At 32.3% G+C, this 17,977-nt stretch overlaps 1 protein-coding gene across 3 annotated transcripts in view; it reads right to left on the bottom strand.

The window, feature by feature from the left end:
* Positions 1-6,373: 6,373 nt before the first annotated feature.
* The window catches only part of LOC111030087 (probable 4-coumarate--CoA ligase 3), a 59,615-nt gene continuing 48,011 nt past the window's right edge, over positions 6,374-17,977 (bottom strand). For 2 of the 3 annotated variants that reach the window (XM_022309426.1, XM_022309427.1), the window contains exons 4-9: positions 16,730-17,095; positions 11,208-11,362; positions 10,961-11,138; positions 8,853-9,031; positions 8,617-8,772; positions 6,603-6,902 (exon numbers count right to left, since the gene is read on the bottom strand). In XM_022309426.1, coding sequence (XP_022165118.1) covers positions 6,603-6,902; positions 8,617-8,772; positions 8,853-9,031; positions 10,961-11,138; positions 11,208-11,362; positions 16,730-17,095 — 1,334 coding nt within the window. Of the gene's footprint in view, positions 6,903-8,616; positions 8,773-8,852; positions 9,032-10,960; positions 11,139-11,207; positions 11,363-16,729; positions 17,096-17,977 lie in introns of all 3 variants that reach the window. The other variant, XM_022309428.1, reaches the window with a different exon arrangement.

Below are 17,977 nucleotides of genomic sequence, written 5' to 3' on the forward strand. Positions count from 1 at the left end.
AGTATTTATTTTAAGCTTCCTACCTATAAGTCATGATTATTATGAAATAGTTTATCGTTATAGAATTACTGTATAGGGAATAAGCATGGTGTAAATGTTTGAGAAGAGAATAATATTTGCGGTTTTGTCGATGAAATGTAATGAAATTTATGACCGAATGAACAAAATATTTTTCAACGACTGAAATGGTTTTACTACCAAATTTCACAATAATATAGCCTTCATAGCCGTTTATTTTTAATATTTTATTTGATTAATTCATTTTTCAACATACCCATGTTTTTAGTTTTTACAAAGTTTAGTTAATTTTTAAAACGCTAAAACCGTCTTCGCATTTTCATACATTGCATTGACCTCGTCCAATATTTTGATTTTGCAAACCGTCTTTTAAATTTGCTATCACCTGAGTATTTTGCAATATCATAAGATGTTCTGTGTAAAGTTATTTATTTTTAAGTCAGAAACTAATGATTTAAATATTGATATCTTATTTCTATGAGCTTTCGTCACCCATTTTCTCCACGTTACTATAATATACCTAGCTATTATTCGTTATACATTTATATGGCTAAAGGAAGTGATGATTTTCATATAGAAATTATAATAATAATAATAATAATAATAATAATATTTATTGATACCAAATTAGAATTACAAACATATTATAAAATAAAATAGATAAATTAATTGATCTTTGGTTTTCTTTTCAAAAGCAAAGCTTGTGCAGAAAAGAGAGAGCAGTGATACAAAGTCGTTAATAATTAAGAAAAAGAAAAAGAAAATAAACAAAATAGAGAATAAATAAGAACAATATAAATAAAGATAATAATATTTCATGAAAACAAATAAAATTACATACATTAACCTAAAATAAATAAATTATACAGGTAAATTAAACATTTTTTTTTTCAAAATTGAATAATGGCTTTCATACATTCAATTTTGAACTTAGAGCCGAGTATTAGCAGTTAAATTAACTTGAACAAATTAAGTCAATCCAAATTATGTGCTAAAAATAGGTTTTACCATTGAAAATTAAAAAAAATTGTTTTAAGGAATTAAACATGTTAGAAAAGCGAGCTCGCTAAATTCTAGGTTCTTAAGACGTTGCTATATATTTTAAATTTATACCTATATCCCCATGATACTTACAACCAAAAGTATATTTTGTATATTAATGTCATTAAAATTAAACCCACTTGGCCACGTCACGGTCGATTAACGTTCTACAAAAATCCCGAGGTGACTCAAGTCACGTACTTATGTTTACACCACTGCAATGACTCGCCGTTGCAATGTTTAAACATTTCGTACATAACTCTAAATTCAATACAGAAGATGAAAAATCTCGAAAGAAACCGGGAGCCGACGAATCAATAAACTGTAGTCTTACAAACATTACAGAGTCGTTTGTAAAATTTATTAACCGTGATGCTTTGAAAAAAAAACTGTTTAAATAATTATATAATTCTAACGCATATGTATTCACTGGCCTACGGGCTTCAGGGAAGTCAAAGACCCAGAGAAAGCCCACCATATATAATTATGTATAAAGTTAAGTAAATGTCTACAAATTTATATACCGTAATGAGTGTAATGACTAATGATTTAGTAATTTGTTTCCATACTCCAACTAGAGAATTCCGACCAAAATCTGTTCTTCTGCGCATCTCCATGAGATACCCTGTCATAGTAGGGCACACGGACACGGGGGATGCGCAGAATCGGCGAGCTCTCTCTAGACAGAGTACAGGTTCTAGAATTTCTAAGTTAAAATTTGAATTTCAAATACTTATATTTAAAACAACCGTATGTATTTTATTTTTGATAGTTATTATAACAACTTGTGAGATACTTTAAATTAAATACACAAGCTTTTCGACTGAGCAAAAACAATTTTTATCGATATGTATACTGTAGAGTTACGAAACTAAAAAAACATCTGTAGCAGTAAAATAACTCAAAAAAAAAGACGAAACATTTTTTATTAATTTTAATTTGAAATTATACCATGCATATATTATATAAAATGCTAATATAAACACATTTTATGAAAATGTCAAGTATAGGTATTTAAGGTTACCTATTTGTTTATGAATTACATCAAACAGAAAATCGATTATATCAAAAATATGGTTTTTCATACAAAATCACTTTCTTCTTTTTCTTGATTCTTTACAAAAGTATTGAAAATATCTTAAATTTGATACTTCAATGTAACAACTACCTAAATTCAGTTTCTACCTGTAAAGTCGCCGAAGTTGACCATTTAATCGTTTAACTGCTCGAAAAGGTGACGAAAAAAAAAAATGAAATCAAAGCATATTTATATTGTTAAATGTGTCTTCAGACAAAAAATAAATAAAAACACATCATCATTGCAATGTCAATATAGTTAGTATAATATTATATCATTCGTCGCTTCTCTCAAAATCTAAATGTAGATCTTATGCTAAGACTGTTGTTACTATAATCATAATGTTGTTTTCGTCTTACATAATATTACGGATTATAACATAATTGTATTACACTGTTGTTGTTGCTGCTGCGTTATTCACTTGCCGTCTGATAGAGAGGGACGCCTCGACTTTCGGCTGTTAGATCATCTGCGTAATGCCTCAACGGTAAGCTTCTGTTTTATGCAGTGGACCGAGAAAACGACAAGACTTAAAACCATTTATCCTACATTATCATTTCGCTCGCCCCGAGCACAATATTTGAAAGGTAATGTCCCGAAACAGAGCCTAAGCGTATGCGACCATTACCACTTATTCGACTGTTGCGGCAGCGAGGCTGTAATGAATACAAAATTATTCGCCGTCGACGACCGTCTGATCGCGTGGAAAGAATTTGGAACAATAATAACTGTACCGTTATTACTGTCTAAATATTCGAGTCGCCCGTTTTTAATAGAATTCATCGAGAATATATAATATTTTATATCTACCTATACCTACTGTTAATAAGATGCGGTGGCTTTTCTCTGTACGACCTCGGCGATTAGTCTGCAGTGGGACACTTAGACTACAAGTGGATATCCGAAGGTTCCCTCATACCCACACATTAGCCAGGTCCGCAGTAACTTCCAGTCGGGAGAAGTTAATTATCGTTAGCTGTATAGTCTTGGAGTTTCTCTCGGTAACGTTGGGATGCAATTATTGCTACTTGGAATTTTCACGTCCAGGACATAATACTATATTATCTTGCGTTTTGTTATTTTAACTATGTTATCGTAGTCTCATAAAAACTATTGCACCTTGTACATTTATAGTGTCAACCAATGTTTACTCATGTTTTCTCCTCGTAATTATTATTATATATCTACCAATTTTCTTCTGAACTTCAATAATGATAAACAAAATAGACCGTTAATTAATACTCAAGTCTACCATATTATGTAAGCAAATTCAAGCTATAATATAACATATTTATTTAGTGAAGACGATCATTAGAACATCAAGACGATAGTTCAGTTCAAAAGATTCACCAAATATCGATCATTCCATCAATACTATAAACAATCTTGGTGAATATGATCCTGTATGACTTCATACTTAAAAGTGCAAGATTGGACGCATAATAATATTATTCTTTATAATATATTGTTTTTGGTATAGTGCAAAATTTCATTTATCTCATTACCCACACAGTGTAGGTCTTCAAAAAACGTATCGATCGCGGCGATTTTAGCATAATATCATTGAGTGTGGCCACTGCGCCGAATGACTGCATGAAAAAATACAGAATTTACGTCACATTTCACGTATTTTCGGTGTATAACATAATATGATGGTACGTACCTAGATCGCGTATATTATTATTTTATTGATCCGACGAAGAAACTGCAACCGATTCCAAACCGACTGGGTACGGTAATATAAAATAGGTACGACTTGGGCGCACACAAATTCGTGTTGTTAATGGCAATTATTCCGTGTTAGTGACTTCACGCACGGAACATTATCGTCGTTGTTGTTAATGTTATTTTATTAAAGTATTTTCCGTTTATTTTTCACCGTTCAACTGCTCGTTCTTGCATTAATTCGGGTCTTATGCCGACACGCGAACGTACAACTTATTATTGTTTACGGTTTTCTGTGACTACGCACGGCATATTACCTCTAGCCGTGCGGCCTGCTGACCTCACCGTAAACTTTTCGTTAAAAACATTTTACTATTTCAGTGCGGTTTCCGTAGAAATCGTCGTGCTTTCGGAGCAAGCCGATCAATACCTACGTGCCCGTGAATATTTCATATGACCAACGTTTATACTATTACATATGTCACACTGTAATATAATATTATGTATACAATATTTTACATTAGTATATGCAGTGCTCAACTTTTTTTGTAGGAGGGGTTGGACGTTTTATGAATTTTTTTCCATTCTCGGATCACGTTTATAGAGCGGCAATTAATATACTTGCATCGTTTTATCGAGCTAAGTTATATTAGCACAAGAGATAATATTACTATTATCTCAACAGTTTTCCGATAAATAATAGCCGAACAATATAATAAAAAAAACGATCTAATATATTATGTATAATAAATTGTTGATCTGCTCAAACGTTTTCCGAGAGCCCACGGCGAGGTTAGGACGAGATGAAATTCGTTTTAGATATTATTTTTAGAGCAGTGCCGCAAGATTGACGCGTCGACGAGCGAATTCGAGTAGCATTTTGTTCAGACAATGTCGGAAATTGTCTGCAATAATTGTCATTGTAATATCATCAACACTCTGATGGGAGTTCGAAATATCAAACTCGATGTAAGTACTTTAAGAGTTTCACCCACCACGAATATTGTATCCGACATACTATAGGTAGCATAGCAAACTATGTTCGCTCAGCATAGTTGATTTTTTCTTGTAATTTTGTAAAATTAAATGCCTATCACAGAGATTTTACTTTTACCGAACTTAAAAGGAATAGGACATGGTCCTTGCTTGTACTGTTTTACTGTAGCCCAATTTTATTGAAGTTATGAGCATTTTTTGAATGCAATATTTTACATTCAAATAACTCACTAAAAAATAATTTAAATACCATTTTAGTTTACATAATATTATACTCAAAATTAACTTATTTAATATTACAATATTATTAAATTTAGTAAAACACTAAAATGACACACAACATCAAAATGTCAACATAATTATATCGTTGTAATATTTTAATCGTTTATATTATTTTTATGCAGGAATAAAGCAGTATGTACAAAGATTACGTTTGGTTTTGTTTTTCAAAGTTTAAATCTTTATAACTGTAAAAAATAACACCACAGTCTTGTCTAGTTTTTTGTCTTACGAGTATTTCTGGATTGTGTTTTACCGATAACACGGCGTACTGAATAGGCAATTCAACTACACCAGATTAGTGAATACGTCGTGATAATATTTTCGGCACATTTTCGGAATTCGAACGTTTCCTTAATAAGGAATTCTATATTATATACAATATTAAGACTAATTATACTAAAATATTTAATAAGGATAAGCTAAATAAATTGATAAATTTTAATTTCAGTATTCAATACACATGAGATCTTGTTAATATAAATTGATTTGAACTATGAAATGTGTTTAATTATTTGGATCCCGCGAACAACTGTGCTCATTTATTCATCTGAAGAAGGGTGGGTTGTATTCTATTCTCTATGTACTTTGCACAGTATTCTGAGAGTCAAAATATGTTGATGAGCGTAAGACCAAATTTGTTCGAAGTATTAATATTATTAGTGTGGTCTAACGGATATAATACGAAAAATCTATACTTGTCTTATCACGCAATTATATCGATCAGTTGAAATGAAAATAGGTATTTTTGTCAGGAAAAACAACATTTTTAAACAGTTTCAAATCCTTGTGATAAATGATAATATATTAAGTACTGAAATCATCAGGTAGGGATTTCGGAACAAAATAAATAGAGTTCAATCACTCCTCGATACGTAGTTCCGATTTCGAATTTTCATATCATGGTAATTCATAACAAAATAGTATATAAAACCAACAATATTAATTACTTTATAGTAAAATGAATAAATAAAATATCGTCTTTAACCTAACTGTTTTCGATTACCAATGAAAATATTATTTTAGGTACATCGTTATTAATCGTTGATATCGTTCCGATTTTGAATTTTGGTACCGTAGTTACTTATTACTAAATATATAAAATCAACACAATAATAATTAGGCTTTTAATAATAAAATAATATATTTATGTGGCAATATAATATATATATATATATAATGTGGTGGTAAATAATTATGTTTCAACGGTTGAAAGATAGATACATAAAAACAACAAAAACCACTAGGTACCACTTGTTGCAGCCTTAAATGTATCATAAATTCGTACTATAATAATAATAACAGTTAAAATATAATATATTATTCGTTTGAGCGATTCGTACACCGTAAGTACCACTATTGATGTATACGACGTGGTAGTTGAACCGATGGACAGACGAGCGGTTACCTGTCGTCGTTAACCTAACCGTACTCGATTACCTAACCTACAGTATTAAATAATAATTTTAGGTATATCGTTGCGTCGATCGCTGAAATCGTGAGACTACCACACGACATCCGGTGATCACTTGGTGCCCTTGACTTTCTCGTACTCGTCCTTGAGCACTCGTCTCAAAATCTTTCCGGCCGCGCTCTTCGGCAGCGATTTGACGAACTGTACGCCGGCCGAGATCTGCTTGTACGGTGCCACTCGTTCCGCCACAAACGCCTTCACGTCTGCCTCGCTGGCGGCCGGTCTGTCCGGGTCAAGCACGACGTACGCCAGCGGCGCCTCACCTGTCCTGTCGTCCGGCACACCGATGACAGCTGCGTCCAGCACGGCCGGGTGGGTCCTCAGAATACCTTCCAGCTCGGCCGGTGGAACCTGGAAAATGGAAGACAATAGTTTAAAACCGACGAATCGCCTTGGTACCCTAAAATGGGGTGACTTTGATCATTTTCATTTTTTTATCTGAGCATCGATAATAACAGTACCTATAATATATTGCGCAAGAATTGTATTTTTAATTTTTTGCAAGTTTGTACAAACGGTTTACTATACCAACAATACATTTTTTTCTTCCATCACAATAATATATATACATATATAAATATTATTTGAGATAAACTAATTGATGTTTTTTTACGTATCTATGGACTGTAGTTGATTGAAAAATAAACCTTGAAATCATAAGACAACATTATCAAAGCTACCCCATTTTATGGTATTACAAATATTGATGACATGGCACTTCATATTGGACGCATTTTCATCATAAATTGTTTACACGGTCAAATTGCGTTCGGTAGTTGTTGCTGTTTTTTTTTTTTAAATATTATATAGTACAACAGTTATTGCAACACTGGTAGAGTTAATAATAATAAGTTTAAGTTAAGTTTATTTAAATTTATTAACGTGTATTGCACGGATATGTATTTTTTATTTGTATTTTTTATTTTCATAAATTATTTATTATATAACTAATTACGTCAAAAAACTAATTTTAAATTATTGAATTAGTATGATTAAAATTGTGCGTAGATGCAAAATATAATAATAAATCAGTCTGTTTTTAATTTTTATAATTTAATATTTGGAAGACATTTTTGGTCAACAATTTATTTTAACAATGAATTAGACAAGATTTGAGATTTATCAACGATGATATTTGCAACATATTTCAAATAAATAAAAGATGACCGGTGGACTTTTGAATGTAAAATATCGATACACTGTGATAAAATAATGAGATAGTCTCAGAGCGTGTGTCACATCATTATTTATATCGATCTACAGCTGTTCGGTTAGTTCATTATTTTGAACTACGTTTTTATTATTATTATTGTTTTTTTAGGTATAAGTAATGAAATACCTTTAGCATTTATTTTTCAGTCGATAACGATCGGTCAGTGTTGTATAGGTACATCCGATTATTTTCAACATTATCAACAACATCCAAAAGATGTTATATTTTTCGAATGATTAAATATTGTTAGTTTCGTTATTATAAATACTTTCAGTTAGAATGTTTCACTAACACCTCTAATGTCGTACATCGAGAACAATAAATAATCGCCAGTGGACATTACTGACAAAACATAATTCAACAGCAAAAAGATTTAAAAAAAAAACGATTTTCAATAATGCTAAAAAAACTTTGATTTCCATAGTATCGTCGAGTCAAAATTGTCTTTCCAAACAGAAGCGTAATATTTTAGAAAGCGCATTATTAGCAATTGTATGCGTGTTTGACAGGTATTTGTATCCAACAAAAAGTTTAAGGAGATAAAAGTTACAACAAAAGCAAACGTCAAGAAAAAGTCAAAAGTCGTCTTACACAGTCTGCTGTGATTTTACAGTCGATTGCGCATTCCTTAAATACTGCAAAGCCAAACAACAATTCGCCACTTGTAATTGAATTATATTTGTCAAACGAATAAATCTAACACTGTTCAACGATACCTACTCAACTATTTTAGTACATTAAGTATCGTTGCATAAAAAGTATTTTCACCCCACCAGGGGACGTCTATAAAGACTAAGGTTTGGATACGACCCCTACCCCCAATAAATGGTTTGAAAACGTCACTCAATTAACCTGGTATCCTTGGACTTTTATCAACTCCTTAATGCGATCGACAATGAAGAATTCTTTTCGTTCGTTATAGTAACCAATGTCACCAGTTCTCAGCCATCCGTCAGGACTTAGGGTGTCGGCCGTGGCGTCGGGGTTGTTGTGGTAACCGAGCATCACCTATATTAAACACACAGACTGATAACGACCGTTTGATAAACCGCCGTTAACGATATTACGATAAAATTGTTATCACTCACCTGTGGCCCGTTTACCAGAATTTCTCCGATCTCGCCGGGACCGTATTCAACTGTGACGTCCGTGGGGTCGACGACTTTGGCCATGGTGTTAGATATGGGCGGACCCACGGTCAAATAATCGGCCATCGAGGAATTCCTGGATACGAAAACGGCTGGCGATGATTCTGTCATTCCGTATGCTGAACAAGTACATAAGCATTTTTTTTGGTGAATATTTTTTTGAACATATTGACATTTATATTTCATAAGAATACAGCTACATTTTACGATTAAATTTTGGTTTAGATGATAGGTAGATACTATTGATGCAACGATGATAATAATTGTATTGATACATTTTTAATTTAAAGTATTGCCATACAACTGTAAATTACACTACTTACGAATGTTTTAAAAATTATAGGAAAACAAATCATAAGCTTTTTATCAATAAATAATAAAAAAAACACGATAGTAAGCAATACTAAGCAAAATATAGGTGGTGTATAATTGTCACTTTAAATGTAAGAACCAGTTCAAAAATCAGATGTAGTTTAATTATTCATACCTGGTCAAAATTTGAATCGTCTATTCATGAAAGCTACACGTATTGCTATATTGTTATTTTTGAGAAAATAAAATACATAACTATTTCAATAGAATTTTAAATTTACTCCTACAATATTAATTATTAAAATGTTTTTTTTTTTTTAGAAGGTATGTTTATATTTTTTAAATAATAATTCTTCTTAAAATACAGCAATGACATGATGTCTTACAAGATTAATGATATGTCGTTAAATTTTAAATTTTGATTTCTTTTGTGAAATAAATTGTTTGTTTGATGGCTGTTTCGATCAGACCAAGATTTATTCACTATAATATATAATATTAATAAATATTTGCCCATGCGGAAGTCCTGGAAGTTAGATGGAAGCTTGGGAAGTAAAGCAGAACTTGTAACGGTGAAAAACCAGAAACAAACGGGTATAAGGCATAGTTTGTCGATACCGATCACACTCTTCTTCAACACATCCGACCGTCAACAACCGAACATCAACAGAGAGTCAAGAAGGGATTGACTCGACCTGCAGCGATCAAGCACGACCAGAGAATTACGACGGGCAACGACAGTCGCACCAATTACAAGAATCGCCGTGGACGACAATAACGGCGACAGCGATTCCAAATCGGCCGACCATGCGTCGCCGCAGAACGCACAACCAGCCTCCGTCGAGCCATCTCTACAGACGGCGCATGGTGGGTCGCCTACCTTGCCGACCAACAGCAACCGCGACACGACGAGCCCCTCTCAGTGTTAATTGATTACTGGAAACGACCTCTTATCCGGTCGTCTGACGAACGCCCTCGACGGGCCAACGATCGCGCCAGTCGCTGTGAATTAAGCCCCCATCGGTGAGTCGGGTATATCGGCCCCGAAAATTAGCGGAAATCGATGGCGACTGACGTGAACGCCTAAGCGAACGTACTCCTTTTGTACGGTTCCTACCCATACGGTGACCACGGAAAACCATAAAACCGCTCTTCTTAGAGCTTCCAAATCTTAGCCTTGCCGAGCGCACGTGCCTAGGTCACGCATCCCGGTCGGACGCTAATCTGACTTAACCACGAGCGGGCTTGATCAGCGGCGAACGCGCCCCACCCCTAATTTTGCGAAAAGTAAACATTCTTTAACTGTAAGCAATGATCCCGCCCGCCGAATCGAAGGCATCGAGTCGCCGGGCGTACGATTCTATACGCTCTCCATATTTATGCAATTTATCTTTTAGATAGAAATAAAAAACCAACAGAGGACTAAATTATTACGAGACCGTGACTCACCACCCTAACACTTAGAAGCTTAGGAAGTCTGTAAGTAATCTTAGAAGTTAGTTAATCAAATATTGGTTGTAAATATTTCTTCTTGGCGAACAACAACTTAGCCCGGACATCATATCACTTTAGAACAATGATAAATAGCTATGTATAAAACTATTATTTTTAACATAGGTACTTATTGATGCATGAAATTAAGCTGTTTTTAACTTTTGTATTGTTAATATTTTTAGGTTTTTCGTATACAATAAGCACTAACAATATAATTGAAAGAAAAAAAAAGTTGAACTTACCTTGACAAAAACGTACATTTTTGTTTTGGGTTCTGGCAAGTACTTTTTCGGCATCTGCTTCTTTCACAGGACCAGCGCCATTGCATATATGTTTCAAACTTTGAAAGTGTTCAGGCGTGACATTTTTATTTTGACCCAACAACAGCACTATTGGTGGTACTACGTACAATACAGTCGCCTAAAATACAATATCAAAAAATTATTAAAAAACGTCCTCGTTGCGTACGCAACATAACACACAACACACCTTGTAGTTTTTAAGTATGTTCAAAAATAAGTCCGATTCGAGTTTGGGCATTGTCACCAATTTACATCCACAACCCAGCCCTCTCAGAAAAATCATAGTCAAACCATAGATATGGTAAAAAGGTAAAATAGCAGGCAACACATCTTGATAATTCGCTACAAAAAAAAAAAAAAGGATTACTTCGATAAAATTGCTATTATTTGTATTATTATTATAATCATCATCATCACCATCAAATACATCAACACCACGAAAGAATTTATGTTATTTAATGGTTGAACAGCAAAATGCGTCGAAATACGAATGAGTCATAATTTTTAATTACTCGGAGTAATAAAATTATTATTTTTACTAGTGATACATTATGTATACATAATGATATATCATTTTCAGTGGTTCATTGATAGGATTTACTATAATCTCGTATACCAACACTGTTGACAAAATCGCTTCTGCAGTTGAGCAACTATTTGTTACCAAACAATTCCAATCACGGATGTTTAAAGATTTAATATTTTAGAATTCATTTTGACAGCAATAAATTGGAAGGCAGCTTAATATTTTGGGTATGTGACACTACTAGAGATGCACATAGATTTGCATAAGAACAATCAATCGGTAATGCCAAGTTGTGATTTAGCCATTAAGTACCGTCTAGGTCTCTTTAAATTCTCTAAATTTTTTTCTCATTATCGAAACACATTCGTTCTGAAAAACTACTATGTGAAAACAAACGAGGACCTTCGAAACAATAATATTAATTTTCTAAATCGTGGGAAACGTCGAAAGTATTTTCAGTCTTAATCCCTCTACGTTTGCTAGATTTTCTTCAGCTCATTCCATCCAGTAGGTATTGTTCGAGTCGATGAAATTTCATCATCGTCACTAGTTCTCGACCGAGCTACCAAAATAACCGGAAGACTTTTATTTTTTTTGGACACGGCAAGTCGTTTGATTTCACGATAGTGTTTGTTTTCTTTTCGGCCATAGATCCAAAGGGTTTAAAATTTTGCGTTTCGCAGTGAAGTTCTAGTTATACGAATCAAGTGACCGTGTAAACCCGACTTTCGAAATTCGCACCGTTTAGTACGATAATAACACTATATGGCATAGCGATCGATAATAATAGTCTATTCGTTATCATACCAACACAGCCCGGGTAGGTTCGCCTTCGTCCGTCCGTTTTTCGTGAGCGATTATCAGAATTTAAGAATAATAATATGCTACGAAGAGAAAAACTGGATAGTTTTCGAACAAGGGTAAAAATTAAATTATCAATACATTTTTCTAAGTAGTGAATTCCTTCAAGTTTCAATAGTCACTGTACTCTCACATGCATGTGTATAGTAAAAGTCAATAGAAATAATACAAAAGCTATAAAATAATAATTACCTACATTTGTGTGAATAATATGTTCCACGAATGCATGCTGATTGCTGAAATAATCGACCAGTGTCAATATCATAATAATAACATATAAAACAATATAACAATAGCGATGTTTTCAGGTCAACAGTTTAAATATTTTTATGGTCAACAAATATCTCAATACGAATCGAGTTTTTGTTTTTAAAAATAAAAGTTAGTAGAAAATATGTTTGTATATTAAAATTTTTATAATAAATTCATGGTAAATAAAAGGAAGTGAAAAAACTAATGTTTTCACTAATATAAAAATAAACCACTGGGTTTATTTTTATAAAGCGCCATTCCTAGAAACTGTTAAAAAGTGCGTCAATATAATTTCGGATTTGCTGTTTTGATGAGACAGTAATGACATACATCGTTAATACATTATTATCATATATGAGAATTTTAATTATTATAGGACACATTTTTGACGTCACTATAATAATTGCGTACCAACATTTTCTGATAAATTTCATCTCGAATCGTAAATTGAGAACCATTTTTAAATTAATTTGATACCAAAATCAAAATTATATGTACACTGCACAATAACTGACATACCATCGACAACAGATATAATAACTTATTTATAAGGATATTCTATATTTTGCTGAATTTGTGGGTTTGAATAATTGAATGATAATATATATAATATATTTATTATAATTATAATTTTAACAATGTCGAATATTTTTAATTATTTTATAATCGGTGACCGAAAATCCGAGTGAATTTGTGTTCGACATAATATTATATTTTTGATCGATGTGGTCATGAAAGGTTTTCATTCCGAGATTTCCATAAAAAAAAAAATTTAAATAATATAATAACTGCACGAACCAACACGGATATATATTATTATTATTTTTCTTTTCATATTATAGAAAGCCGGTCGTCGAGTAGAGCTCTCGAGGAAAAATGTCAAGAATCGCAAAAAACGTTAAAATAAAAAAATATTGTAATCAACATCGTACACATAAAATCACACAAACAATTACAATGCCGTATGAATATAATACGATAAAGACTTGTTAAAAGAGTTACCGACCAGTGATTGATAGTGCAATACGCATAAACTAGTCAGATATTTTATTTCCGATTAAGTAGTTTTGATTGTGTATATTTTATTAGAAATGTCGATCGTGATCTTTAATGTACCATACTAACGGTTCGATTTACAATTCTAAAAATGTAAACATTCTGAAAATCGATAAAACGATAATATTTAATTAGGAATTGCTGTGATTAAATATACAATGACATAAAAAAAACTTTATCGATTATAATATTATTATTACTAAAATTATAAATCGTAGGTGGACTGTACACAAATCGATACGATTGAATATATTTATTGAAATACGGTTTGAGATGAATCGGAAACAAAGCATAGAAGTTAGAAGAATTAAATTGTTTTAATAATGTTGCAATTACAGTTATAATCATTAAAATCAAAATAAATTTTAAATAATAAAAATAAAAATATAGGTAGTAAAAATAATAAGTATATTCCACCCAACGAAAAACTTATCATTTTAATAGTACGTTATTGTGGAATAAAAAATGCCATTAGATTTGAATATTGATATTTCAGACTTCAGATCACAGATATTCAACATAGTTGAAGACTTTTTAAGTTTTCAGTAATAATTTTAATATATAGGTAGGTGTACCTACATTTATTTACCATTAAATTTATTGTACAGTGTACGTTATTCTGTACCTTCAATATTTCAGTTAACTAAAAAAATATGTTTAAATTAACAAAATATTGTTTGTTTAACATGATATTGTGTAAACGTGACATAATCTCTATTATTTATACTAATTGTATTATTACAAATCCTATTATTTGAATTATTGTAATATTATATTTTTGGGCTATAAAGCATTTTGTTATGAGTCAAAATATATTTAAAGGTCGAACGAATGTTACACAAAATATAATAAAGCAATAATAGTTCATACAACATAAATACTTAATAGTTTAAAAAAAAAAATAAGAAAATATAATTAACACGTTTCAAAAATATTTCTTTAAATGTATAATTACAAAGAAAATTGTAAAAAAATATATAAATAGAATACACGACGCGGAGCTGCGACAAATCTGTGTAATATAAAATAAATTTATTTGCTCCATTTTACACAAAATAATTTTTATTTCTTGATAATGACTTATTAATTTTCACCTGTATATTGAAAACTATCACCAATTAAGTTATAATAAAAAATAAAACCAAAATAATTTTTATTTTGTCAATAAATACTATGTGGTTGTTGTTGTTTTCTACAAGATTGTATAGTAATAATCAAACAAACTGACAAAATTTACTTCTTTCTACTCTTATTGAAGTGACGTTCTGACCCAGGACTCTGGGGTGTACCAAATAAGGTATATTTTTGAAAAATACATTTTCTTTTATAAACGACTAGCAATTATAGTGATCATTACACAACGAGTAAATATCATAAACTTAAGTATCCCTACATAAGACATTACCAAATAAGGTGTATACTGTATAATGGTATTACATCATCCCACTAAAACTGAGATAAAGGATCAAACGAGAATAAAAACAAAACAAACATTTTGGGTTTGCTATAGAATGGTTTTAATGGTTAACTATCATTTTCCCAAAATATATTCATTAGAACTCTAGAAAACTAAAATTACAAATAAAATAAAAAAACATTTGAACTTTATTTTATTTCAATGGCAATGACAAGTTTTGTATCATCGAAATTACGGAAACTCAATATGACTTAGGCGCTGATATATACGTTATGTGATAAAATACAAGCATCAAATAAACTAAAATTCGTCAGTTAGATTCTTCGATTGTTAGTCCGTATTATGGAACTCTTGACAAAAATACATTATTTAACAGTTATTAGATGGTAAATCAGGAGAGTTGATGATGATATGGTTCAGTGTTTCTCAACCAGGGTAACTACATATAGTTCACGGTCTGGGTTCTAGATTGTATAGGTAGGTAGCTGAAGAGCCCAACCGCATGTAAAGTTATAGCCAAAATAAGGATGCCTTTAGATATTCTACGCGTCCATAAAAATTCTGCAATGGGAAATCGAATTTCTTATGCTATTATAGTTGTAATACACTTCAATGTCCTAACCGTTGGTCTCCGAACACATTTAGTATTGTAACGTGGTAACGTAACTATGGTATTCATGCCTTTTTTTCTGGATAGATTGCTGTGTTTATGTAATAAACTTAGTAAGTACCTATAATTTTTATTTCTTGCAGATTCAGAATTTAAATTTAAATCCATACTATTCATCATATTAATATTACTGTAGGTATCGTTCACTGTCTACGGTAGTAACATAAATAATGTGTAATTAAATCGACCGCTATTGTAGCATAAACGATTATTCGTAGTTGAATAAGAGGATTCTACAACGACACACCATGCGTTTTGTTTGTAGTAGAATCCATTCGTATTCGAACAGTCATGACGTTAGCAGGGGAGTGTCCGGGGGGGGGGGGGTATGCCTTTGGCTATTTTAATTATTATTTATCGTTTTATCACTCGAAAAACAAACAAAAAATAGTATACGCTGTGTCACCAGAGATTTTTCTTTGCCCCGTCACCAGTTTATATTTCTGCGGGTGCCAATGCGAACCTACTTGCCCATTACTTCAAACAAAAGACAGGCAGTTATACCTAAATCCACACATTTAAAATATTTCAAAAACCATAATGAAAACAGTTTTCATAATGAAGTATTGAAGTATATACTGAAGTATATTCTTCCCTTTTAATGGGTGGTAAAATATTTTTGAACGTTTTAGCTTGCCTCTTTTAGAGTTTTTTACGTTATGGACATAATAACATTCAAACCCTAAAGCCCTCGACAGGAAAACTCGCCCCTCGCCACCTCGACCCACGGGACGTACCTAGCCAGGTAGCCATGGGTTCCCAAACTAAACCGGTAATTGCACCCACGTGCAGCATGTATTAACGAATTATGAAAACCATTGAACCGAAATGACAGCTAGGTTCGTGACGGTCAGGGGTCACTTTTCGTGGCAAGGACTTTAATTATTATTATTATATTTTAAATGTTTAAGACGTGTTTTGTTATACCTGTGGTCTCCGAAAAGTGATTGACATCCGGATGGTTGGTCTGCGTGATATTGGCCACGATGTTCCGGTGCGACAGCGACACGCCTTTGGACAGACCGGTCGTGCCGCTCGAGTACGGCATGAACGCCACGTCGCTGTTCGATCGGAACTTTTTCAGAACAGAAGTGTCCACCATAGGATCGAGCATCTCATCAAAGTCCCAAGCGCCGTCAGGTCTCGGGCCTTTGCCATTTACGGATATGACGTACAGCGGTGTCACGCCGGGTCCGGCAATCAGCTGCTGTGCTTCGAAAACTTTGGGCAACAACTCGGGAATCGTCACCACCCCAACTGCACCGGAGTCCTTGAACTGGTGGGCGAGTTCGACTGAAAAAAATATATCCCAAAATCGGTTGATATAGCTCTGAACAGCTTGCAGAAATGTCTTATATAGAAGACCGTATTCGATAATATTTAGTACCAATAATAGAACCTAACGTGTTTGAACAAAAAAAAAAACAAATACAATACGGAAAGACGTTACTCAATTACAAATATTTCAACGTGCTGTCATCTGCTATTTCAATGGTTTCACAAATTTTAAATAAGTAAGTAAATAACAGAGGTCGTACATGTCATTGTATGACATAACTGTACGGTACACAAATAAGCAACTCCATAAGAAATTCGTAGATTACCTAGGTCAAATTGTTTACAACTAGTTAATATATATTGGACATTTGGACTTAAAAAAAGTATTGTTAATTGGGCCACGTTAAAAAATGTGTGAACATTAAGAAAGTTATTCCATTTTGGATATTAAATGAACTAATTTAAGTATATGTTAAACATGTTTCGGTTTTGATTGTACAATTTTTTATTTTATTTTTAGTGTTTACATTTTTACTTTGTATTTTCATCTATGAGTTTATTTGCTTAAATATTTTCATTTTGCATTTAAATTTTCTTTTAAAAAACTTTTGCCTCACCTCAAGCAAATGCTTATTGGGGTCAAAGTTAATCAAAAAATATGTTTTTTTTTAAATTTAACTGTATAATATTGTAAATTTGATAAAAATGTCACGTGCCACGAAATTTATGATTTGCTAAATACGCAAACACTGTAGAATTGTTTACTCAAATTGTGGACAACATTTCGAGATCTGACATCGTAGTAACCAAATTTTACTAAATTATGGAAAATAATAAAAATTAAGCAGTATATAATTAATGTTATGTAGAATGTAGATTGTACGAGACGTTTCTCAA

This window comes from Myzus persicae, unplaced genomic scaffold (assembly GCF_001856785.1).
Source record: "Myzus persicae strain clone G006 unplaced genomic scaffold, MPER_G0061.0, whole genome shotgun sequence".
In the NCBI taxonomy this organism is placed as follows: Eukaryota; Metazoa; Arthropoda; class Insecta; order Hemiptera; family Aphididae; genus Myzus; species Myzus persicae.